The sequence below is a fragment of the Phodopus roborovskii genome, unplaced genomic scaffold, assembly GCF_943737965.1.
Source record: "Phodopus roborovskii unplaced genomic scaffold, PHOROB, whole genome shotgun sequence".
Lineage (NCBI taxonomy): Eukaryota > Metazoa > Chordata > Mammalia > Rodentia > Cricetidae > Phodopus > Phodopus roborovskii.
This window is the reverse complement of record NW_026126525.1, coordinates 5859076-5885375: the sequence shown is the minus strand read 5'-3', so window position 1 is coordinate 5885375 and position 26300 is coordinate 5859076. Positions and strand designations below refer to the sequence as shown.

At 41.6% G+C, this 26300-nt stretch overlaps 2 protein-coding genes across 3 annotated transcripts in view; one reads left to right on the top strand and one right to left on the bottom strand.

The window, feature by feature from the left end:
* The window catches only part of Helq (helicase, POLQ like), a 37159-nt gene extending 18478 nt beyond the window's left edge, over positions 1-18681 (bottom strand). For both annotated transcript variants that reach the window (XM_051198116.1, XM_051198117.1), the window contains exons 1-11: positions 18394-18681; positions 16333-17011; positions 12116-12294; positions 11170-11370; positions 10721-10793; positions 8488-8585; positions 8055-8153; positions 6552-6697; positions 4518-4757; positions 1422-1563; positions 940-1044 (exon numbers count right to left, since the gene is read on the bottom strand). In XM_051198116.1, coding sequence (XP_051054073.1) covers positions 940-1044; positions 1422-1563; positions 4518-4757; positions 6552-6697; positions 8055-8153; positions 8488-8585; positions 10721-10793; positions 11170-11370; positions 12116-12294; positions 16333-17011; positions 18394-18573 — 2142 coding nt within the window. In that variant the 5' untranslated portion in view covers positions 18574-18681. The remainder of the gene's footprint in view (positions 1-939; positions 1045-1421; positions 1564-4517; positions 4758-6551; positions 6698-8054; positions 8154-8487; positions 8586-10720; positions 10794-11169; positions 11371-12115; positions 12295-16332; positions 17012-18393) is intronic.
* A 171-nt stretch (positions 18682-18852) lies between these two features.
* On the top strand, positions 18853-23858 carry Mrps18c (mitochondrial ribosomal protein S18C). The gene is made up of 6 exons (XM_051198331.1): positions 18853-18969; positions 19719-19774; positions 21916-21999; positions 22878-22935; positions 23592-23651; positions 23738-23858. The coding sequence occupies exons 1-6, from the start codon at positions 18879-18881 to the stop codon at positions 23812-23814; spliced, it is 426 nt and encodes a 141-aa protein (XP_051054288.1). The 5' UTR covers positions 18853-18878; the 3' UTR covers positions 23815-23858.
* Positions 23859-26300: the final 2442 nt, after the last annotated feature.

Genomic DNA, 26300 nt, shown 5'->3' with positions numbered 1-26300 from the left:
AGTAATGAGGACAGGTTATATGATGAGCTAAGAACAGTGATTTTGCAGTTAGAAAAAGCTAATTCAAACTCTGGCTTTTACTACTTTGTGGATAACTGTACTTGGCTGTGCAAAGGGCAAAATTAAGTTAACGCAAGAATAAATCTAAAAGAATAACCCTAAAAAACAATCTAATTCCTAATCTCATTATTTTTCACACTTGATAAAGGCTGTACAGATCTCTAGGACGTTGTGTTAGTAAACCCATCGTAAGGCAAAAATATTGTGGTGAAAACACACGCACTATGTCTCACCTACAGAGCCTCACAGGCTGGTAACATCGCTCAGGAGAGCATCAGCTGCTGCCTTTCACGTGTGTAGAGCTGGGGCTTGCTGCAACCGTCCAGCACTGAGGTGTGGTATGTGTCAGAGGTTACAGGCACACCTCTCTCTTCATGTGAGCAGAGGTGATGGGTGGTCAAATATACAGACCCTTTGTTGCACAGCTCCACAATACTGTGTCCTATAAAATAACTTTTGGTAGATATCAATTATCTGATTTCTTGTATCTCCTCTAACACAAGAAGTAAAAAGACCCAAATTTAGAGTATTTAAAAAAAAAAGATTAATTTATTTTTATTTGAAGAGCATTGGTGTTTGCCTGTATATATTTCTGTATGAAGGTACTGGATCACTGGAAATGGAGTTATAGACAGTTGTGAGCTGCCATATGGGTGCCTAGAACTGAATCTGGGTCCTCTGGAAGAGCAGCCAACACTCTTAACTTCTGAGTCACCTTTCCACAGTCCCAGGATTAGTTTTTTTAATGTCATACATTGTTCTTTTTCATGTTATACTAGAAGCTAACATAATTTTATATTTTATAATTTGCCTGAATTTTTGAAAACTTCTATTATGTCAGGTAATAGCTGTCACAGTTAAGAAGACCTTAAAAAATACCTTCAAACCAATTAAAGACAGAAACAAACTCTGGATTCCCTTGCTGAATCCCTCAATAAGATGGCTGTAGCAATTTTCCAGGGGTCCGTTTATCAGTTCCAGGACCTATGAAAGATAAAACAGTATTAAGTTTTGTGCTGCTACTACAGCTAAACAATGTTCCACATAAAGGCCTTACACTTTGTACAGGTCCCAGGAAGCCCCAGACGCCTCCAAAGCCAAGACAAAACCAAATGACAAGAAACAAAAGAGCAAGAATTAACAGATGTTCTATAAAATAATAGAAAAATATTTTCATTGTCTGAAAAATAAAAATATTTGAACCACTTTTTTCTAAGTCTTAACCATACAAGAAGATATATCATTTATCATTGGTACTTAGTTTTTAAGAGATGCTTTCATGTAAGGGCTAAGCTGATGACCAAGAAAGAAAAGAAAGACAGACAGGGCAACAACAGAAGTCTGGTCAGATGGAAGGTTACCTGTTTCTTGTCCCTTTCTTGCACTATGAGAATGCTCTCACCAACAGTGTCGATGCCAGCACGGCCCGCCCTGCCAATCATCTGCTGATACTGATTCCTCCGTAAGAACTCTCTAGCCACATAGGGGGCCCTTAGGATGACTCTATAGACAGTAGAAAATGAAAAGTGGTCCTCTGTGTCAATAACACTACTTTTTAAAACACAATTCCATTTTATCTATCTGTCATCAAATGTAATGGCAGGTTAGCTTTATATAAAACTGCACTTACAGACAGGCAGTGGTGGCGCACTTCTTTAATCCCAGGGCTTGGGTGGCAGAGGCAGGCAGATCTCTGTGAGTTCGAGACCAGCCTGGTCTACAAGAGCTAGTTCCAGAACAGCCTCCAAAGCCACAGAGAAACCCTGCCTCGAAAACAACAACAACAACAACAAAAACCAAAACAAGCAAACAAAAAAACCAAAAGCCAAACCAAACCAAAACAACCCTGTACTTATAGTAGATCTTTGATATTCTAGGTTCTTAAGTATATCTTCTGAAATTCTTACAAAATACTTAATAATGTCCTTATTTTCTTTTCTTAAGAAGGAATCGGCTGAAGTTCAGTAAGTGGCTTACCTTAAGCTGCAAGGTTAGTTAGTAAATGCCACAACCATCACGTGCAGTCAAGTCTCTGTTGTTGCGAGACCTATGATCAATCTATAGTAGTGTCTCCAAAGCTTTCTGATTTTATACCGGAACTGAAAGATCTGGCATGTGCCACCACCACACACTACCAATTTATGAACTGATGTTATCTTTATCTCTAAGATTTGGCATGTACTACAGACACAGGCTACCAATTTATGAACTGATGTTATCTGTAACTGTGAGGCATTCATTTCAGGTTTCAATTGGGTTTTGTCTACAAAACAGCAATTTCAACCCTGTTCAGGTATAAAAAAGTCTGTAGTCAGCTTCCTTCTTCACAGGGACTGAGGAATCTGTCATTGCCTATGTATTATAAACCTCTTCATTCATAAATCTCAACAGAATGTTTAGACTGATGAACACTTGAAGAAAAACAAACATAAAAAAGGAATGAGAACACCCAGGAAAAAAATGACAAAATACAATAAAGTAGGGAACAGTAAAGAATTGTGGAAAATTGTAAATAGTGTCCACAGAAAATCCCAGAGGGAATCCCAGCCACTCTATTAAAGCATTTGGCTACAAGAAGTGTAACACAAGAGAATTCTTAGAAATTTAAAATCTAAAGAAATAATGAATGAACATAACTAATAGAACAGTAAAAAACTAATTTTTTTTTTTTATATTCTGACAACTCCATACATGTATAAAATGTATTGCCATTGTATTCATCCATTTCCATATCCTCTTATCCCCTCCCACTTGGGCTAACCTCCTACTTCTGAGTCTTAGGTGGGGTTTGCACCAAGGCTCTCTTGGTGTTAAGCAAGCACTCGGCCACTGAATTGCCTCCCAAGTCACTAAGAAACCCGAGTTTTACACAGAAGGTAAAACTGGAGGAAAAGTATGCAAAGGAGAGTAGACAGCTCGAACCACACATCTCCACCTCAGCCAAGCCAAAGTCATGAGAGAAGACAATCAAGAGGGAAGGATAGAATACAGATATGACTACCAAAAGTTCTAAGAGGAAGAAAACCATAAACTCAAGATGAAGCCCTTCATCCAAGGCCAAGCCCTGACAGATAGGTAAGCTGGGACTGTTGGGGTCACACAATCAGGCAGCTTGGGTTCCAACCTTGGGTTTGAAACTCATTTACCTGATGTGACATTCAACTGGTTAGTTTTCTTTTTCCTTTCTTCTTCTTCTTCTTCTTTTTTTTTTTTTTTTAATGTATTTTAACTCCATAAAATGTCAGCCATAAATTGTGAGGGTTGAGTAAATAAATGCATGTTTAGCAGTTAGGTGCTGGGGTGGGCCATGGTGATGTGGAAATAGGAGGGGATGATACAACTATAATCAGTGTAATTATACACCACAAGGAAAACTTAAGGTTAAAGGGAAAGTCTAAAAACTGCTGGAGGGGCTAGTTCTGTGGACAAAGGCACTTGCCTCCCAGGCTGACAACCTGAGTTCTATCTCCAGAACTCCCACGTGAAAGGGGACAACCAACAACCTCCTGACTTGAAAGGCTGTCCTCTGACTTCCACAGTCACATGGGGACATGCATGCTCTACCCCACAACATAAACTAATAAAATGAAGGAGAAAAAGCTTTGGAGAGGAGAAAACCACAAATGCACACAGAAACAAGAACTGGCTCCATGCTAAGTGTGGTCGTTCAGGCTTTAATCACAGCACTTGGAGGCGGGCAGGAGGATTTCTGTGTGCTCAGAGTTCTACATAGTGAGTTACAGACCAGACACTGTACACAGTGTGACCCTGTCTCTAAACAGATGAATAGATAAGTATGACCATAAAGGGTGACGGCACAATTAATGACTATGACATTGAGACTGCTTAAGTTTACCTAGCAGAAAAGCATGCTTTTCAAAAGTCACAAATATTTTGTTAAAGTCAGTTACATAGTTTTACAAGCTTGGTACTATGTGAAAAGGTGACCAAGGATCTGACCTTGAAAAGTTACTACATTCAGCCTGGGCTTTAATCCCAGAATGCAGGAGGTAGGGGCAGGAGAATGTGTTCCAGGCCAGCCAAGGTTACACAGAGAAACCCTGCACAGAAAACAAAACCAAACAACAAAAGCTGTCACATTCAGCTGGCTTTAATCAGCCCCTCCCCACAGGACTGAACTCTGGGCCTCACACATGTCAGGCAAGGTTCTAACCACTGAACTCCACCCCCTGACTGGCTTTCCAAATCAAGTCAGCCTCTGACTACAGCACTAGGAAGGAGGCTGAGGCAGCTCAGTCTGGGCTACAAAGACCCTGCTTCACAAGTTCAAAACAGACAGACAGACAGACAAACACATGAAAGAGAGGGCACAGAAAGAAGGGAGGAATGTAATACCAGGAAATTTGCTTTTCATTAAAATGTCAAAGGGAACAAACCAACCAGGTCAGCAGAGGAAAGCGCTCTATGAATGTCACCAGCTATGGATGGTGCCGTACCTGCGAGCTGGTAGATTGACCCCTGCCGCCAGGGTGGATGTGCAGGTGAGAAGGCAGAGCACGCCTGTGCAGTAGGCTTCTTCCAGAAGCTTCCGTTCATCACTAGTTAGACCACTGTGGTGATAGGCAACTCCAAAAGGGATGGTGTGCTTCAAGACAGGGCACACTTTACCATTGCCTACATCCCTCAAGGTTTTAATCACTTGGGATTTTTCTTCATCTCTGTGGTTTAGATAGTCCCTAGGAAAAAAAAAAATCCATTAGACACTAGAGCCTGGGACTAGAGATGGCTTTTCCAGAGGACCAGGTTCAGTTCCCAGCACCCACATGGCAGCTCATAACCACCTGTAACTCCAGTTCCAGGGGATGTCAAAGGCATCAGGCATTCATGGTGCGTGCGTGTGTGCTCACCATTTTTCTTTTGATATATCATGTCACCATCCTTTTTGGTTATGTATTACTATTATAAGCACACCAAGTGCTCTTTGTGTATATTTTGTATGCATGTGTTTGTATCTGTGTCAAGAGTGTAGATGAGTCTCCACAAGGAGGCCAGAAGCTGATGTCAGGTGTTTCTCACCATTCACCTTGGTTTTTAAGACAGAATCTCTCACTGATCCTGGAGTTCACTGAGCCCGGAGTTCACTGAGCCCATCAAGACTAGCCATCCAGGAAGCTTCAAAGAGCCTCCTTCATATGCTCCAGGGAGCGGCCCCCTCCTCGTGTGCTCCAATCACTATTGATGGGAGATGTCATTATGTATATATGTTTCTCATACTGGTTAATGAATAAAGCACTGTTGGCCAATAGGAAAGGAAGATAGGAGGGACTAGGAGACAAGAAGGGGAAAGAGGAAGTGGTAAGGAGGGGTCAAGATGGAGAGTCTGGAGAAAGCAGTATGCCGGCCGGCTCCCCGGTAAGAGAAATACATAGATCAGCAGAAATGGGTTAATACTTAAAACAGAGCTAGCCGATAAGAAACAAGTAACTGGCCAACAGAATTATATCTAATACAGAGTCTCTGTGTATTAATTGGGGCTGGCGCGGTGGCATGACCAGACCAACAGCGGGAGGAAAAACCTTACTCCTTACACACTATACTGCTTTCTTGTTCTGTACACATCATTATGTAACCCTGGCTGCCCTGGAACTTACCATGTAGACTAAGCTGGACTCAAACTCACAGTAGTCCTTCTGCCTCTGCCTTCTGAGCTATCATGCCTGGCTTCTTTTTTCTCTTTAAATAAAACCATCACTGTCAAGGCAGACTACCAATCACTGAAATTCAACTTCTTGACCATACCCTAAACATTTTTATCACTGTACTATCCAGTAAATTTAATTCTGATTTAGACAGTCTATGCCAGTGTGGGTTGAGAGGGAGGGTAGAGAATGACAAGATTAAAAATCCTTGTGAATAGTCTATGACTACTGAAAGAACCCTAGGTAAGTGGCCAAACAGGGTTTTAAAAATTATAAAACCCTCACACAACAAACAGGTCCAAGAAAAACAACTACAGCACTTACAGCTGCCTTACCCTTTCTCTGTAGACACAGCAGAGCTCATATTAAAACATCTCAAGCTCTCAAACTAATGCATTTCTAAATTCACAGGAAATTATTTCTAGTGCCCACACAAGTTAAGAAAATAAGGGCAGTGGTTACCAAAGAGAAGGGTGAGCTTCAGACATGACCGGCCTCAGAGCGATGGCAGCGGTCATCCTGCCCTTGCTGTGTGCAGACCGCCCAGGCCCATTCCCAGATACGCAAAATGGTCTAAGATGTGGCTGAACCTGGGTCACTGCTCAGCCAAAGCTTCAAATCTAAGCCCCTGTGGGGTCACTTTCCTGTAATTGTAGAATTTTCTACTTCAATGTGAATTTCAGTTAAGCCTCCTTTAAGATCAATCCCTTCAGAACCTAACAATACAATGCTGTTAAGAAACCAGTGATCATCCATCAAATAGAGTGGACTACCCAGTCTGTAACTTATGACAAAAATACAGCAGGTTATTTTACAAAAAGATTAACGTACTTGCTTAAAAATTTGCATAACATTTCTGCTACATTTTCACAGTTCTTCTTACTGGGACAAAAAACTAGGCAGGAGTAGTTGGGGATAACTTCTGTCACCAATGCTACCAAGTGATCAGGATCCATCTTTCTCAGGGCATCAGAATACTGCAAAACAAGGAACCATGCAGATGGCAACCACAAAGCATATTTATTATCCTGTGTGACTTTTAAACTTCTCCATATCTCATCATTAAAACAAAAGATGAAAGCTCTATAAAACACCAGATGTTCAATTTTCTTCTCAGGTAATTCACTAGAGACTTAGTTTGAGAGCACATTTAGTCTAAAAAGAGGATTGAACAATTAAGAATTAAGGAAGTGAAAACAGTTTATGTTATTAATAATTCTGTTACATGCCCACCTCCACCGGAGCAGAAGAAAAACCCCAGAGAGGAATGAGGGCTGATGCCACCAACAGTCAAAGGACCGAACAGGTGACAACTTCTTTTACTAGTATGAATCAGAGTCCCTAACACTTTTAGAAGAAAAAAAAGTAGCAGTAAATGATGACAATTTGTAACATCATTCAGGGACACAAAGGACATGAAATAAAGGCTAATCATTTAAAATCTCCTTAGCTCCTTTTGCTTTACCAAAAACTAAGATAAGGATTTAGATTATACCTCATGAAATTCTAAAGGTGTGATAAAACGATTCCCTTATTAATACCCTTTATGCCAGTTGTAAGCCATTAGCATGCAAACACAAATACTTCTGTACACCATTATGTCACTTACAGACTATAAATTATTCTTTTGTTGTTGCTGGATGAATGACATATCTACCTGATATGTCTCCAAATTTTCATGGTTCAGGAGCCAAGAAACATCTTACTGGTTCATTAATTAGTCAGGTGCAAACAATCTAATAAGTACACCCTCAAAATTCAGGAGTCATTTGAATAAAAAGTATTCTAATTCTTAAGTAACACAAGAGCTCACTAACACAGGATGTGTGCACAATGGCATGGTATTACACACAGTCCTGTTTTACTAGTTTTCACACAGTATCTCATACAGTAATCATAAAATATCCAACTTCACAAACACGCCAAAAGGAAGAAACCCAGTACCATCTAATGCTAAAATGGAACTAGGGACTAGGTGTAGCTCTGTGGCTGAGTGTGTCTAGTATGTTCAGGACAGGCCCTGATCTCCAGCACTGCTCAGTGGGAGTGTATGTCTTGTATGTGCAGGAGAGGCCCTCGCCTGATCTCCAGCACTGCTCAGTGGGAGTGTGTGTCTTGTATGTACAGCAGAGGCCCTGGCTTGATTCCCAGCCCTGTAAACCAAAGAGGAAACTAGCTGCATTTAATCAGTAACTGTTATCCATAACAAACCGAGAACCAGACACCGTCCCCCTAATACAAACCAGCTAGGCCCATGTGAACCTGCTGCAGGACCCCAGCACACCTAGGCATAAAGGAGGGGAGCCTGGACTGACAGGTTTAAAACCACCATACCTTATAGTTGAGGAGCCTTGAGAAGGTCATGCCATTCTCTGCTCTGCTGTCTACCTGGTATATTGTGTCATTTACTTTCAGGTACTCTTTTAGTTCAACCTTGAATTAAAAGTAAATACACAATTAATATAAATTTGTAGATTGAAATTTAATAATATATCTTAACAAAGGACACATGCACTATGTTTACCATCCATATTTCTTTTTCTTTCTTTTCTTTTTCTTTTCTTTTTTCTTGAGACAGGGTTTCTCTGTATAACCTGGCTATTCTGGAATTCTTTTTGTATAACAGCTGGCTTTGAACTCACAAACATCTGTCTGCCTCTGACTCCCGAGTGGTGGTATTAAAGATGTTCATCACCACCTGGCCTGCCACCCTTATTTCTAAGATGAATACATAACAACCAATATGGTGCAAACCTTGGGTACATACTGGTCTGAACTGACTGGTGTAATATTCGGCTTTAAGGAACTCCTGTAGGTCTTCGACGTTGTTTAACGTTGCACTCATGCCGATAATCTGAGTTGTTTCTAATAAATCAAAATATTAAGAGTAATGTGTCATTTCCATCCTAAAGTAATTTTAGCAATATTTCAGTGCTGTTCTGACTGAGTGCCCTGGTTACTGAGCAGAGAGATGAGGGTACAAGCTGAGTGTCCTTTATCCGAAATGTTTGGACCAGAAATGTTTTGGATTTGGTCTGCAGAGTGAGTTCCAGGACAGCCAGGTCTATACAGAAAAACCCTGTCTCAATTAAAAAAAAAAAAAAAAAAAAAAAAAAAAAAAAAGGCTGTTCTAGAAATACTGGGGTGTATACAGAAAATGAGGCTCTAGAAGGAGCCTCATGTAATTGGGTTTGCATTTGTAAAGATCTTTTTGTTTACACTAGATGAGTCAGGCTTGGAGGGGTAAGATATGAAGATCAAGGTGTGCAGAGTTAGAACTTGGTGACATTTATGGTTATGTGGCAGAAAGGAAGAGACAGCCAAGCAGAGTCAGTGAAGAGGGACAAGGGAGAGCCTCCAACAGGCTCTTGGGTAAATGAGAGGAACTGCGTGCTGACACATGTTTACAAGCCAAGATTACAAAGCCTATCGCTTGGGACACTGAGGTAGCAGGATCACTGGACCCTGGAAGTTTTTGTCCAGGCAACACAGCAATGTGAAAATGCAAATAGAGTCTAAGGCTCTGGTTTAGCTATCTGCTGGTGAATGGTGATGGGAAGATCAGACAGAAGAATGGGCTTGAAGGAAATATACTTCAGGTTAGCTTGGTTGCTCATAGAACATTCAAGTAGCAGATTCTACTTGGAAGGGAAGTGTAACCTGGAAATACAGAGTTGTGAGTGCAAGTCAACTTGAAGCCTGGAGGAAAGATGACAGCAGTGTATCCATCCTGGCAGGATGAATACATTCTAAAGGGACATCTATGCTCCTCCTTTCTCATCAGACTACTGAAATGATGAACTACTGGAAACACAACTTCCTTGGGGTTCCCATGCTGACATCAAGAAAAAGCCAGGCCCTGGTATCCAGAGCAGGAGCCTGTCTCCTAGAAAGAGATTTCACATTGTCCTGTCATTTTCACTGACATACAAGTCTGATGGTGGCAGAACCTGAATCTATTCACCCCAGGACATCTGGCACGGAAGAAAGTGACAGGAAAGCATAGGGCCATGATCTACCTAAATGCAATTATTTGCACAACTTAAAAAAAAAACTGTTGTTGGGGGCCAGAGGTGTTCCTCAGTATTTGAGTACATGATCGGCACACATACACTGGACTCGATCCCTAACCCTTGCCAATGAAGATCTTTTGAGATGACATTTATAGTTTTCTGTATATATGGTAAGCACTGCAATACCACATCAATAAATATAGAGATGTTTAGAACATTTCATGCATATCTAAAGACAAGCGGATATTGCAAAATAGTTCCTTAAAATGATTTCTCAAATATATTTTGCCAGGTATGGTAGTGCACACCCTTAATCTCAGCAGAGGTAGGCTCTCTATGACATCTGGGCCATCTGGTCTACACAGCTACACAGCCAAGTTCCAGGCCAGCTAGAGCTATATAGTGAGACCCTGCCTCTAAAAAATAAAACAAAACCAGAAAAATTGAATACTGTTCTCCTGGGAAGATGGCAGTGATGGCCCTAAGGGCAACGGTGACAGCAAACCTTAACTAGAGCTGTGTGAAGCCACAGTGAAGGCAGCATACGTTCTCCAGTGAGCCTCACGACCATCTCACCAAGCCAGCACCATCACAGTCTCCACTTTATAGACAGAAATAGCTATGGAGGCTGATGCACACAGTTCTCACCCATCTATTCTTTTGTTTGTTTTTTGTTTGTCTGATTGTTTTTTTTTTTTTTTTTTTTTTTTTGAGACAGGGTTTCCCCATGTAACAAGCTGTCATGGTACTTGTTGTGTAGATCAGGCTGGGCTTGAACTCACAGAGATCCACCTGCCTCTGCCTCCCAAGATCTGGGATTAAAGGCGTGTGCTACCACTGCCTGGTGTCACCCATCTATTCTTTCAACAAAAATGTATAAGTTGACAAGCTAAGGCATGAACCTGAAGTACATTGCTCTGGGTTATATAACCCAGGGATAGGATTAAGTACTTTACACACAGAACTCAACTATAAGTCAATACTCACTGCTAGTGTAGAGGACTTTTGCTAGGGTCATCTCCAGGACGGCACCACGGTTCCCTTCACCAATCATATGCAACTATGTGATTTAAAGGTGGGAGTAGGGAGTAAAGAAGTCAATGTCATATACTGTCCATATAAAACATGGCTGTTTTGCACAGAATGAATACGTATTGGATACTACAGCTATAGTATACACTTAGTGCTTTAGGTTAATGAAATCTGGAGCAGCATCCTCACACATTTGGTATTTGGTATGTACTCTTATAAAATGTCTCTGTACACCCACATTCACAGTTCAAGAAACATATGCCCTAAGACCAAATTTAAGCTGTCTGGCATGAAATGTCTCATCTTGTGCTCTTTGTATATTAATTTAGTTACCGAGAGGATCCAAACCATGGCTGGGAAAATAAGAGCAGTATGCTAGTATAATAAATATGCTGTTAACTGACCTCATCGACGACAACCAGACCCAGAGCGCTGATCCTTCCTGTTTCAATCAAGGCATTCACCAGGTTGTGCCCTTTCTCTATAGTGGCGATATACAATGACTTCTTTTCCCTCCTTTTAGTGGGAGGAAACCTTCCTTTGCTTCCAGCATATTCTTCAACAAAGAAACCAAGTTCTATACCAAAACTTGATAAACTGGAAATCTAGAATTGTAGTTAAATAAACAAAAACATAAATAAGAGATGGAGTGAAAAGTACACAAAGGGATTTCCTCAATGTAAAATTGTCCCCATCACTGGGTCCAATCTAGGGATGCCTGTTAGGAGCTGCTGCAAAAATATGGTGATAATCTTCACAAAAGGAACACATGTAATATTTATATTAACTTATTGCATGTGTATAGGCATCCTGTCTGCATGTGTATAGGCATCCTGTCTGCATGTGTATAGGCATCCTGTCTGTGTTCTGTGTGCAGGCAGTATGAGAGTCAAAGAGGGTGAGGGTTCCCTGAACTGGAGTTACAGATGGTTGTGAGCCTCTCGGGAACTACACCTAGGGCCTCTGGAAAAGAAGCCAGGCTTTCAACCATCTTTCCAGCCCTGATATGTGTAACTTTTAAAGTATATAACATGAAAATAAAGTTTATTTGTCTCCTTTTATATTAAAAAATACCATCAGATTGGCTCATTTATTCTGACAAGATAATGAGTTAATTTCTGCTTGAAAAGGCAGGCTAGATGTTGATGGGACATTTAAGATACAGTTCAATCCACTAACTTAGTAAAAAAGAAAACAATATGCAATTACTATTTGAAAGTAACTGAGTATCTGAGTTACTTCTGCACACCCTAAAAAAGGAATGAGTCAGTTAAAAGTGAACACACTTATCCTAGTTTTCAGATCTTAAAGTGTCATAGTAGACAATAACAGCTGTTTAAATATACACACCTTTTCCTGGACGATCGCCACATAGGGAAGAATCATTAAAACATCTTTTTGTCGGCAGAGTAGTTCTTGTAGCATTAGAATCTCAGCCACGAGGGTTTTCCCGCCACTTGTTGGCAAGGAGTATATTAAATTATTCCTTTTTTGCACAGAACTTAATGTTAGACAAGTATGCTGCCAGTCTGTAGGATTTAAAGAAAAACAGCACATTATTTCCTTCTTCAGTAGTCTCAAGAGTTAAGCCAGGCGTTGGTGGCACACACCTTTAATCTCAGCACTTGGGAGGCAGAGGCAGGCAGATCTCTGTGAGTTCGAGACAAACCTGGTCTATAAGAGCTAGTTCCAGGACAGGCTCCAAAGCTACAGGGAGAAACCATGTCTCGAAAAGCCAAATAAATAAATAAATGAAAATTAAAAAAAAAAAAAATAGTTTCAAGAATTTTTCTGAGAAAAAATCGGGTATCTCAGTGTGGCAGCCTACATGAGGATAGATATAATTCTTTTTTTTCTTTCCCATGTAAACTATTTATTTTTAATTTTTCAAACAATCTTATTTTCCATACCAATCCCAGTTTCCTTTCCCCCTTTTTTTTTTTTTTTTTTTTTGTAATTTTTCTTTCTTTTTTTTCTCATAGAGGATTGGTGCCCAACCTTGAATGTGCACAGCCAGCAAGTCTGAATTCAGTCCTTGTCAGCCTTACAAGGTGTCAGACTCCAGAGAGCAGCTGCCTGGGGACAAGGGGCCAATATGTATACAGAAGGGCAGTGTAAGGACATGTATTCACTCTAAATTCTTCCTGTGTTCTACAAGATCACGTAGGTTAACTTCCCTCACCTACCCAAGAGCCTCTTAGGCAAAAACAGAGGGAGGAAGAAAAGAAAATCCACAAGAGCCAGGTGTTGGTGGTGCATGCTTTTGATCCCAGAATTCGGGAGGCAGAGACAGGCGGATCTCTGTGAGTTTGAGGCCAGCCCGGTCTACAAAGCAAGTTCCAGGACAGGCTCCAAAACCACAGAGAAACCCTGTCTTGAAAACCCCCAAAAAATAGATAAATAAATAAAAAGAAAAAAAAAAATAGACTTGGTCTTTGAATGGTTCAACTATCATTTTAAATAAGGATGATTTACATAATAAAAGGTTTCAGTTATTAACAGGCACACCCAGGGTTTCCCCACCCCCAATTCAGTAAGAAATAATTGATGAAGGCGGACCATGTGTGAGACATTATGTCAGAACTACCAATCTAGGAATAGTTTAGAGGCTGAGAATATAGTTCAGTTGGTAGAGTGCTCACCTAGTATGTATGAAGGCCCAGGTTTGAGCACCTGAGCAGTGGAGATAGGAAGATCAGAAGTTCAAGTTTATCCTCAACTACATAGCTAGCTGTGTTCCATGAGGCCCTGGATCAAAATGATGATAATAATGGAAATAAGTAATTTGATAGCGTATATCAATAATCTTTAAAATGCAAATTTAGTGAGTGTATGTTTAGCCCCCCTCCACACACACATATGCACGCCTGGTGCTGGGACTTGGCCCTGGGTCCCCTGGAAGAATAGTCAGTGAGTGTTCTCTACTGATGAACCATCCTTTTTATCATTAGGAGAAGCTGCCACTGGACAGCCCGTGAGAAAAGTGATGTAGCCTTATGAAACACAAAACTGCAAGTTGACTTCAGCATTTCGTCAAGGTTCTCCATCGACACAATGAAAGAGTGTAGACAGTGTGTGTGAGGTATCTAACACCACTGTCTAACACCTACTTGAGGTAGGGTGGGGGTAAGTTAAATGAGTTATTGCAAGTATGTAATTCCTGGCTTAAGAATGGGAACCTAGGGCCAGTGAGATGGTGCAGTGGGTAGAGTCCTATTGCCAAGCCTGACAGCCTGGGTTTGATCCCAAGGACCCACACAGTGAATCCCATAAGTTGTCCTCTGACCTCCAGATGTGTGCCAAGGCCCATGTGTCTATATACATACACATCCAAGAACACAAAACAAACAAATGGAAAACAGAAACTATTTACATACTTAATATACAGTTTAAGAAAGCCCACCCCAATCTAATTTAAAGAGCTTGGATATATTATTTTAGGAATCAAAGTGAAGCTGAGAGTGGTTGTGGTGTACACCTTTAATTCTCACACATGAGAAGCAAGGGCAGGCAGTGAGTTCAAAGCCAGCCTGGTCAAAACAGGATTCCAAGACAACCAGGGTACACAGTGAGGCCTCATCTCAAAATAAGGCATTAAAAAAGTTACGTCTGAATAACAGACACAAACAACCTTATGTTTTAGTGGTTCTCAAGTACTTATAATGACTTTTCCTTTAAAAGTATTTAGAAATTAAGCTGACAGGTTTCGTTCAGTAGCAAAGTGTGTGATTAATGTCAAAGGCCTTAGGTTTGATCTCCAGATCATAAATAAACCGAAGTATTTAAAACATAAAGTACCTCAGACTGGTACCACCCACCAGTTACCAAACAGCATGTTTATACCCAAACTTAACTATATTCACATTTGACACACATACATGTTCACACATGCACACGATGTGCACACATGTGCTTGCACTCACACAAAGTGATTTACTGAGGTTTTTACTTAGATGATAACAATATAAGGACAGTCATTACAACTTATTTATCATGTATTTGGCAAAGAGTCTAACTACTGTTTTGCTATACCCTGTTTTTTTGTTTTGTTTTGAAATACATAAGGCACTGTTTTAAGTAACAAGACCAGAGTTAAAGAGGCCAACAAACTCTAGCAGGTGGGGATCTATCAAGCCCAATATACTAGGAGAAATGCTGGATACATAAAACACTGAGTCTAAGTCCTGTCCAAGCTGAGCACTGTGCTATATGCCTGTACTTCCAGGATTTGGGAAGCAGATGCAGGAGAATCACGAGTTTGAGGCCAGCCTGTGCTACATGAGATCCTTGTCTTGAAACATGAACGTTGGGAATAGAGTTCAGAGGCAGAAACATAGCTCAAAAGCAAAACAGACAAAGCAGGGCCTGTCACTTGGCAACCAATTCAGAATGAACAAAGTAGTCTGCAGGAGAAGGGCAGAGGGAAGAAATTGTATTTTAAGAATTTGGTTTTTTGAGACAGGGTCATCATGTAGGCCAGGCTGGGCTTGAACTTGCTATGTGGCTGAGAATAACCTGTGCTCCTGACCTTCACCTCCTAAGGGGAGGATTGCCAGGGTGAGTGCACACTACACCCAGCAGCAGACTGTTAGCTCGAAAGCCATGTGTCTCACAACTTCCAATGTCTAAGTCCTTCTGTTTTATGTGCATGAAAGCATGTCTAGCCCCACTTTGGTCTGAAGAGGGACTCAAACTCCCTGGAGCTGGAGTTACAGATGGCTGTAAGCTACCACATGGGTGCTGGGAACCAGTGCCCAGTCCTGAAGGAATCAAGCACTCTTAGCTACAGAGCCCTCTACAATGTTTAGATTCTTTTAATCTGATTAGACTTTATTTTCCCATCATTCTACTTCACCATGACTGTCTTCTGAGTTGACAATCCACATTTCCAAACAGTTCATGCGTTCTCCAGAAATATTTCAAAGTGAGGGAGGATGGACTGAACTATATGGCACCTGCTGTCCCTCTGTCTAAAATGGTCTATCTGAATATATGCAAGAACCCAGGACTTCTGAAAAACACTGCATAATTATGAATATTACTGTAGCCTTTTGCACTTAAATCTTAGCTGTCTTTAAATATGTTTAACTGCTACTGCTGATTTCTTTCACTTAAGATTCTGAGCAAAGGAATTAAAACAGCTAAATTGTTAGAGAATTCAGAAGCAGCCAATACCAAGGAGACACTAAAGGAACTAATCAAGGAAGAGAAGAGTGAGAAGCAGAGTGTGAGGGGACGAAAACTAATCGGTGTCATCAACAGCAGGACACAAACAGCCCTGGAACCATGTCTGGGCTTGGGCTCCTTACTTGGTAACTTAAGCGAGGGACAGAAATTGAGGGGACTGAAGACAACTTAGGCAAGAGACACAGCCAGGACGCCTGGCTTAAGAAGGAGGATGGCAAAGGAAGAAGTGCATGATAGAAATGCAGGCCTAACACAACTGACATTCTGGCCATTCCAGATGAGAAACGGAACCAGGAAATCCCCTGCTTCCACAGATTTGCATGAATGCTATACTATTATTTGAATTATAAACTTGGTTTTCACTTCATAGAAAGCATTACCATAGAGTTTTTTGATTCCTTTCAACTGAACATAAAGGTCTCTCACTCTGCTGGGTAGAGAATAAAAAGGACCAAGATCATCCGACGGTGACTCAATTGCTTTCTTAGCGACACTGATTTCCTCAGATAGGACAGTCTCTTTGAGTTGTTTACTCCGAGAAAACACTGGTGTTTGGGCCGTGGCGTTCCCAGTCATGGCACTCTTTAGACGGTCTGTAACACTCTTCCTCCTGTTGGGCTCTGGAGAAGCTGTGACTTTGGAAAGGTCATCACTCTGCTGTGGTCGCTCTTTACGGCTGCAGGCCGGTTCTTCATTTGGTGACTGAAGTGAGTTCCCACCTCTTTCACCCAAATTGCCTGATGAGTTCTGCATACTTTCAAAGTATAAAATTTGAGAAGAAGGCACATCAAATAAAAGGTCATTTTCAGATTCGGGTCCAGCAGGGACATCTAGACCACTCTGGCTCTTCACGGTAGTTTCAGAGTCAGTAAAGCAGCTCATGGTGGCGACACTGAGTTTGTTTTTGATGCCTTCTGAAGAAAGACCTTTGGTGGCAGAGTCTGTAACAAGTTCAGGTGATTGCATATATTTCTGTTCCAGGTCGTCAACTTGAGCTAAAAAGGAATTTTCTGTAAAGCTATCATAGCCACCAAACATGTCCTCTTCACTGTCATTTTCCTGAAAGGAAAACAAATACTTGTAAATTATAGAGAATAAAAAAATGTTCCAGCAAAGGTACAAATTATCCTCTGGATACAGATTATTATGATCAGATTTCAAAAAACAAAACAAACAACAACCTTAAAACAAACAAGCCCAGAAAGTTGAATTGACCTGCCTAAATAATGCTTCTGGATTATTATGAGGTACTGGGATGCTTTAAAAATTTTTGTTTTTAGCCAGCAGGACAGAATCTCATACAGCAGAGGTACAAAGCCTTCAACTTCCTGCCTCTATTTCCTGAGTATATCACCACCATACCTGGTTTTATGAGGTGCTGGAAATCAAACACAGGGCTTTGTGCATGGTAGGTAAGCATTCTACCAACTCAGCTGCATCCCCAGCTTAGCCTAAGGGGTGATTTTGGAATTTTAGATTATTTATTTATTTAGGTGCTAAAGGCCTAGGACTTTCCCCTGGCTCCAGTGCTGAGCCCAAACCCCCCAAACTGTGGGAGTTTAACTGTTTTAAATTTTATATGCTTGCCTGCATGTTTGTCTATGTGAGTGTTAGATCCCCTGGAACTGGAGTTACAGACAGTTGTGAGCTGCCATGTGGGTGGTGGGAATTGAACGGGTCCTCTGGAAGAGCAATCAGTGCTCTTAACCACTGGGCCATCTCTCCAGCCCCTGGGATTTTAATTCTTAAACCTGTACTAAGGAACGAAAGAACGGTAGATGTCAATAGGTTCTGAGTACAACAGATGTTTCTGATAATTCCCACCCAGGCACTATTGTAGAGGCTGACCTGTTAAAAATCATGGTTGTACCACTAGACCCTACAAGCAACTTTTGTTCTGAACTCAGAATTTTGACAAGAATATGCACACCCATGTGGCATGGGGTTACTGAATGGAAAAAATGTAAACTGGGAGGTAGTATTTATTAGAGTTAGAACTTTAGCGTCTCAGCTTCCCAGGGCCCAATTACTGTTGTAAATTCTAGATAATATGGCTAGTTTAATAAAGTAACCAGCACTTCATAGTTCATCAATAAAAAGTAGAAACAAGTCATTTCGAAGACTGACCTTCTGTCTGTCAAGCCAGTTAACTGCCCTGTGAACACTTTTTATGACAGGGATGGTGTCTGTGTGCATGCATGTGTGTATGACAGGGTGTTGTGTGTGTGTATATCTATGTTTCACATCCACTTAGAAGGTTTAAGGCAGTGTCTCCCAAGATTGGAGAACAAGGATAGAAGAGCACACGCAGGCAGGCTACTTATCTAACCTGTCAACCGTGTGCGCCTGGGAAGTTTCGACCCCCGCAGCTGTGCAGGGTGCAGCGGACGCGGGTCGGCCCCGCAGCCCTTGGTGACGACGGGGAATCAGCGGGGCTGTACCTGGGCGGGCTCCGGGCTCCCGATTTTCCGGCGGCGGCTCCCGGCAGCCGCTTCGTCCTCCAGGTCCTCGGCGGGCTGGAGTTCGGCCGGGCAGGGGCTCGCACAAAGGTTCTCCAGGCTGCCGCGGTTCCTCTTGCGGACAGACACGCGCCGGCGGATGCGCGCACCGCCGTCCTCCATGGCTAGGGCGGAGAGCCGGGCCGCCCCGCGCCCAGACTCAAGCTACCGCCGCCGCTCCGGGGCTGCAGGTGCCCGAGCATCCGCTCTCCCTCTCTCCGCAGCGCGGGATGCGTGACACGTGACTTCCGGCCCAGGGAGGGCGGGGACGGAACGGTGCGGCCCTGAGGCCTCATTGAAATCCCGTTCGCATCCGTACCCGGAACCTTTGCGTGGAGTCCCCGTAGTCATCCGGGGGAAGAGTATCCGGAAGGACCTGTCCGGACGATCAGGGACAGGAAAAGGAGGAAGAGAAAGGGCGGAGAACCATGGCAGCTCTGGTTTCCCTGTACGCTGGTGTAGCGAGGAAAAGCTTGACACCAGCTGCTGTCTGCCTCTCCGATCGCGGAGCTCACGCCGGTAAAGTCTGCGGCAGAGCCCTACAGCCGCAGCCCGATTCTGGTGCTCGATGGCGCCTTTGCTGTTAGCAAAGTAACTGTTGCTACACGACTAGGTTTAAGGTGGGGGGGGGGGGCAAGCTCGAATCGCCTTACGCTGGTTTCTCAGAGCTGAAGAGGACTGGGAGGTGTAGTCAAGGTTTTACTTTTGATGTTTGTTTCTGTGCTTCTCTGTCAAAGACTCGAATCTTTTTCTAGTTTTCCCTTTGGGATGGCAGTGCTCTTCTGTTGCTGCTGTTCATATTTGCATTACGAGCTAGCGACTTGGAGAAAGGGGAACGGTTTTATAGGGGAGGAAATATATATATATATATATATATATATATATATATATATATATTTATCCTTTAATACAGGGCCTAGGGAATCACTTATTTTAAGTTCTGTTGTGTCCCAATCTAACAGAACGTTAACCAGTCACTTTGTAAAGATAATATGAAACCCTTATATTTGCGAGTTTTTTGTTTGCATTTTGAGACAGGAGCTCATTATTAATGTAGCTGGCTGTCCTGGAACTCACTCTGTAGACTACTCACTCTGTAGACCAGGCTGGCCTTGCCTACCAAGTGCTGGAATTAAATGTGTGCACCACCATGTTGGGCACAATACCAGGAATTATGATTCATGTAGCCTCTTTAAAAACATGAAGTCCTTGTTAGTTATTGAGTGAATGAAAATAGTTGGGTCATTGCCATTTCTGTTTAATTACAGTGCTGTGGAGAAGAGGTTGTTCACAGTATAAACAGGTAACCAGCAATGAGGACCTGGTAAGATTTCTTTTTATGTTTTTAAAGACATTGGGGTTGGGGAAGCTGTGTAAGTCAGAGAAGCTATTAGATCCCCTGGAGCTGGAATTAGCGGTGGTTTTGAGCCACTGGACATGGGGATCCTAACTCCTGTACTCAGTAAGACAACATCAAGCACTTTTAACCACAGACACCTATCCAACCCCAGACTTTCCCCCCTTATGTTACTAAGCCACTTCCAAATTCAGCCTAATATTAGCTATTTGGAATTCAATTCTAGAACAAAATAATATATTTTTTTGGAGTTTGGGAAGTTTAACTTACTGACTGTAGTCACTTGGGTTTTGAAAAGAATTCCTAGATTCAGGCTTGGTAATAACCATGTTTTTCTTCCTAGATATTGAAGGATACATGATTTGAGAATTTCTAAAGACAGCTTGGGTAGATAGAATAATTGTAGATGGTGGAATTTTGGTGCAGCACTATCTTTATCTAATTTATCAGTTTTGACATGTTACCTTGATAAGAGACACAAATTAAAGTTGTTTTGTCTTGTTTTGTTTGAGACAGGGTTTCTCTTTATAGCCTTGGCTGTCCTGGAAATCCATCTGTAGACCAGGCTGGCCTCAAACTCACAGAGATCCACCTGACTCTGCCTTCAACTAAATTTACTTTAGGACATTTAATGAGATGCTTCTAAACTGTAGGTGTATTTTTATGGGTTTAAAGTATGAACATGGATGTGGGCACCTAATCACAGCATGAAAGCACTTAGAGTTGAGAAGGAATGCAGCTTCTATCTCAACCGATTATAAATTGTATTAAGAAAACTCAAGGCAAGCTAGACATGGCAGTACACACATATTGTAACAGCACTTAGGATGCTGATGAAGGAAGATCTTTTGAGTTCAAGGCCACCCTGGTCTACAACAAAAACAATCACTTTTTGGCCTTTTGGCTGAAATTAAATGTTTAAAAAAAAAAAAAAAAAAGAAAGAAAGCAAGAAAACAAAGAAATCTTAAGGAACTGTTAAATGCTAAGGAATTTGTCTAAACAAATGTGTGTCTATCTTAGTCATCTAATTCATACATCATACTTAAAAAGAATAAAGGAAATTTATTCTTCTGTTTTAGGTCATAAATCCCACTGACTAATGAAAATTAGAAAACATAGTCATACCCATTTGTCACAATTAAGGAAGACTGTTGATTTCAAAGGAATTTCTGAATTAAGACCCTGGGCCAGGGTGTGGTGGTGCAGTGGTGCAACCTGTAATTTCAGCATTTGGAAGGCTCATACAGGAGGGTGGAGAGTTTGAGACTGCCACATGCTACACAGCAAGTTATAAGACAGCTGAGGCTACATAGTGAAAATCTATTTTAAGAAATAAAACAAAGTAAACAAACAAACAAACAAAAAAAAAACCAAACATGGGCAGGGCTTTGGTGTTGCAGGACCTTAGTCCCAGCACTCGGGAGGCAGAGGCAGGTAGATCTCTGAGTTCAAGGCCAGTCTGGTCTACAAAAGCTAGTTCCAGGACAGCCTCCAAAGCCACAGAGAAACCCTGTCTCGAAAAAACAACCAAGCAAACAAACATGGAACAGGGACATAAAAAGCAACTGTGACAAGCAAAGAAGAATTTCAAAGGGTAATGGGACAAAAGAGGGTCATGGGATACATATGTAGTGTTAGTCCTGCTTTAAAAGCAGAAAAGGGAATGAAGGGGACCAGCAAGAAAGGAGAGCAGGTTGAGTGAGAGCTGTAGAAGTACAATCACACACACCCAGACACACACACACACACACACACACACTTTCTCTCAATAAATGAATCTGAGAGAAAATGTTAAACATATGTATACCAAAGAATTATCTTGAAATAAATTTTTAGTTGAATTAATTTTAAATAAACTAAAACAATGGTCATCTGCAATCCAAATGCAGGATTTGAGCAAAGGATCCCTTCATTATTACGCTTATCTTGAAGTCCTTTGCTGCAGAAATGATCCTTCAGTGTGGAGTCTTCCATGAGGTAATCCCTCTGCAGCCAGACTGACACAAAATACAGTACTCGTGTAAGGAAATTGTAAGTGTAGCTGTAGCTTTAACTTTGTGACTCAGTCTTAACAGGTTTTCATCATGAAACTGTTGTTTTATCCTAGCCAATCTCAATGGAAAACCCCTATAAGGAACCCCCTAAGAAGTGTATCTTGTGTGAGAAACGGGTAGATTATAAGAATGTACAGGTGAGCATTGCTTAACCTCTGTGGTACTTGACTATTTTCTATTCTTTTGGTTCATTTGCTCAGATGATCATGTCACTGTCATCAGGTTTTATGTAGGACAGATTAGCAACTTCATGATACCAAGTATGGTTATAATGTCCTATGTTACCGCTCTTCAATTCAGAGCCCCTGGCTCCCCTCAGTCATTATTTGGCTCTCCCTTTTGTTTTTGCATAGTAGCTCACTGCACATTGATAGACATGAATGCTTTGGACAAAGTTCCTCTTGGGAAGTTGACCTTTTGCAGTTCACTATCCTGTGCTATTGCTCTAAATACTGTTTCTCTTAAGCTTTCAGCAAATTAGAAGGAGCAAATTTGGGGAAATTGAATGATATTAGAGCTAAGCGTATTCTCCTGTGAAGAAAGAAATTATAAATTATAAAAACTACAATGTAGCAATGTTGTGGGGAGAGCCAAGGACAGTGTCTACAAAGTTATTAAAGTGTTCAATAAGAATACATTAGAGTACAAAACAAAGAAAGAAATAGGTTAGAGTAAGTGTCCTAGTCTGTCTCCTAAGAGCTCACTCAATAGCCTGCCATGGCAGGGAAAGTATCCAGTAACTGACTGTAAGCTGCAGCGCCTGTAGGAGTCTGTAGTCATGGGACCTAACACACAGGCTGACTCATGTTACTTGGTCTTGTCAAGTTGTGATGCACTAGATGTTAACTTTTTAAAGATGCCTTGTTGCTACAAGGTATTTTATTTCATGTTATTAACTTTGTGTGAAACACATTAAATGTTTATATAACTTGAAGGTCGTTTATAAAAAAATTTTAAATTTATACACAGGGTTGAATAACAAATATATTAATATTATTTTTCCCCTTTCAAACAGCTCTTGTCCCAGTTTATTTCTCCATTTACTGGATGCATTTACGGAAGGCACATAACAGGTACTTTCTTAATCTTAGAAATATAAATGTAGATAAGAACCACACTGATCGATTTTGTTATGTCAGGAGACTGGCAAGTTTTTAGTCACTATTAAGCCAGCTGCCACAAGAACTGGAGTGAGGTCCTTAAGGAAGGAGACTCTTAGTGCAAGGGGCAATTGCCTTTTCATTTCAGGTGACAACACATAGAAATTTTGGCTTAAGGAAAACTGTACCTTGGGTCTAGACAGTGGCCAAGCAGTAAAGAATGCATACTGTTCTTGCAGAGGACTGGAGTTCGGTTCCTGACACCCGTATCAGGTGGCTCATGATCATCTCTAGCTCCAGCTCCAGGGAATACAGCGTGCCTGGCTTCTGCAGGCACCTGCACTCACATGCACATACCCTACCCCCATTAAAGATGGTGAAACTAAATCTGTTTTTAAGTGTCAGCAACTGATGGCTCTATCTAAACTGTCTTTTGTTTGTTTACATAGAGCCACATGGTTGTCATTGAGTTACAGTAACAGAATTGGTTGTGTGAGAGCAAATGACCAACAAAAGATTCTTTACTTTCTTCACAGAAAAAACTTGGCAATATTCAACTTAGAAAGCTGCTGTGAGAGTAGTGTTACATTTCCTGATGTGTAGGAAAGTACCTGTTCTATTTTTTACAGGTCTTTGTGGAAAGAAACAGAAAGAAATAACAAAAGCCATTAAGAGATCTCAGAAAATGGGTAAGTCCACCTGCTGAAACGAGTGGGGCTAGTAAGATTTGCTCATTGTCTTTGTGAAGAACTTAATTATAATTATCTCTTTACAGGGTTTATGCCAGTTACATACAAGGATCCTGCATATCTCCAAGACCCTAAAGTTTGTAACATCAGATACCGGGAATAAGTTGTGTAAAGTTATTGCCAATAAACCTGGAAGTGGCTATGTCAGCCCTGACTCAAACTAATTTGAGTAGAAATGTCTTTAATAAACTAGGAGGGGCATGCCCTCTCCATACCAGCGTTCTCTGGACACACTGCTCGAGATGGTAATGTGACATTGTACACTTAGGTACCTCATGGTTGTCAAAGCTTCTTTATATAGAGCCTTTGCTTATGGAAGGGGAGGGCTTCTATTAGAATCCACCTGAGCCCAGATTCTGTTCTTACTGATGGTTTTAGGGGAATTGTTATAGAAAGGTAGTGTTTGAATACCAAGTGGCTGGCTGTGGAGGTGGGCTTGTTTGAGGTTATTTTGTGGTTGTGTGTGTACACAAGGGTTTGTGGATAGAAGTTGATATCAGATATATATATATATATATAATTCATATGTGTGTGCCTGCCACGAGGGCACATTTGGAGGTCAGAAGTCATTGTCCAGGTATTGGTTCTGTCCTTCCAACCATGAATTCTGGTCATGAACCCAGGTCTCCAGGCTTAGCACAAGTATCTCAACCCACGCAGCCACTGCACTGGCCCGTTCACCTGTTTTGAGACTAGTTCTCACAGAATCTGGAGTTCACTTAGGCTCAGCAGCTGACTCACGAGCCCCAGGGAACCTCTTCCCTGTGTCCCTGTCCTGGTACTCACATGCACACCACTGTGTGCCTGGTTGAAACAGAACAAAACTGCACTTGGCTCTTTGGTCTGTCTCCCTTTGACCAGCTTTCAGGTTGTCATACTTTTGTGGCACTTTTTACAAACCCCCAGCCCTGGCCTTTATTTTAATGTAGTTGCTGGGTTCCAAACCCAGGTCCTCAGCTTATTTGACAACTTGTTGACCGAGGTGTCTCCTGGGCTACTGGAGCCGTTTGCTAGCTAGTAAATGTTAATTGCACCTGATTGTGAGTTCTCTTTGCAGAGGTGTATGGTGGGATTGATAATGGACCAGGCCCTGTAAGACAGACTGTTCCTGGACCAGTGTATCCTTGAACAGTGTTCCTTACACAAAGGAGTGGTGCATACACAATCTGCTTACAGTCACCAGTGATGAGAACAAGGGTCTAGTGACAACTGTGGCTCTTTTATGCCATGCATAGTACCGGTTACTACAGCACCAGTGAAACACCCTGCAACTTATCAATACCCAAGCCAAAGTGCTATTGCTACATATAATAATTATGTATCAAGTAGTTTCTCTAGGAAGCAGCAAGAAGAACAAGGGGGAAGTGTGCGTTCAGTGCTAATGTCTAGTGACTGAAATGTGAAGGTAGTGTGTGTGCACTTTTGAGATGGTGACAGATCCCCCAGCTCCTGTGCTCATGCAGTCATCTGGCCTGAGGTGGGAACTGCATGCAGATGCATGCTGGTTAACTCCTCCTTAACATAGTGTCAGTGTTTTAAATAATTAAGACTTGTTCTTTTTAAAAGAGATTTCATTCTTTCTGGCTTTCCAAGATAGGTTTCATTGTGTCCTGAAATTTACTCTATAGACCAGGCTGGCCTCCAACTCAAGAGATCCGCCTGCCTTCTTCTGAGTGCTGGGATTAAAGTGTGTCACCACCACCCAGAGGGAAAAATTTATTTTTATGTTTGTTTCTCTATGTATACTGTGTGTGTGTGTGTGTGTGAGAGAGAGAGAGAGAGAGAGAGAGAGAGAGAGAGAGAGAAATTAGAACATTCTTGTAAGCCGAAAGAGGGCATTGGACCCCTTGTGCTGGAGTTAACAGGTGGCTGTGAGCTACCTAATGGTGTTGGAAACCAAACTCCAGCTCTGGAAGTACTCCAAGCACTCTTAATTGCTGGGCTCTCTCCAGTAAGAATCGCAAGTAGGTAAAAATAAGATTACACAAACATTTATTTATGAGGATTTCATGTATATGCCACAGTGAATATATGTGTATATGTGTGGAGGTCAGAAGAACTTGTGGATGGCTGTCCTTTCCTTCCATCACGGGAGTCCCAGGAATCCAACTCAGGTTGTTAGTCTTGATTGTGATAACTGTGCCAGCTTAGCCAAGTCCCAGGACTAGTCTCACAAACTCCTGTGCTTTATTTCTGTGCTGTTTCTCATTTCCAATTTGAAGAATGGTCTAGTTTTTAAACTAGAATGCATCTATTTGGTATCTTTTTTGTTTATTTTCTAGAGACAGGGCTTCTCTGGCTTTGGAGCCTGGCCTGGAACTAGCTCTGTAGACCAGGCTGGCCTGGAACTCAAAGAGAGACACCTGCCTCTGCCTCCTGAGTACTGGGATTAAAAGTGTGCGCCACTACTGTCCAGAGGGTGGCATGTATGCATCTTTAATCCCAACAGTTGGCAGGCAAATATTTTTGAGTTTGAGGACAGCCAGAACTATACAGAGAGACCCTGTCTCAAAACAAAGCAACAGCAAAAACCATGCCCAAAGAAAAACCATTGGTTTTCTACCATTGAACTACCATTGTAGTTCAATG

Coding starts and splice junctions, on each gene's coding strand:
- Mrps18c (XM_051198331.1), top strand. CDS start 18,879: ATGGCAGCTCTGGTTTCCCTGTACGCTGGTGTAGCGAGGAAAAGCTTG. Junction 22,000..22,877: donor TAGATTATAAGAATGTACAG/GTGAGCATTGCT, acceptor CCTTTCAAACAG/CTCTTGTCCCAGTTTATTTC. Junction 22,936..23,591: donor TTACGGAAGGCACATAACAG/GTACTTTCTTAA, acceptor TATTTTTTACAG/GTCTTTGTGGAAAGAAACAG.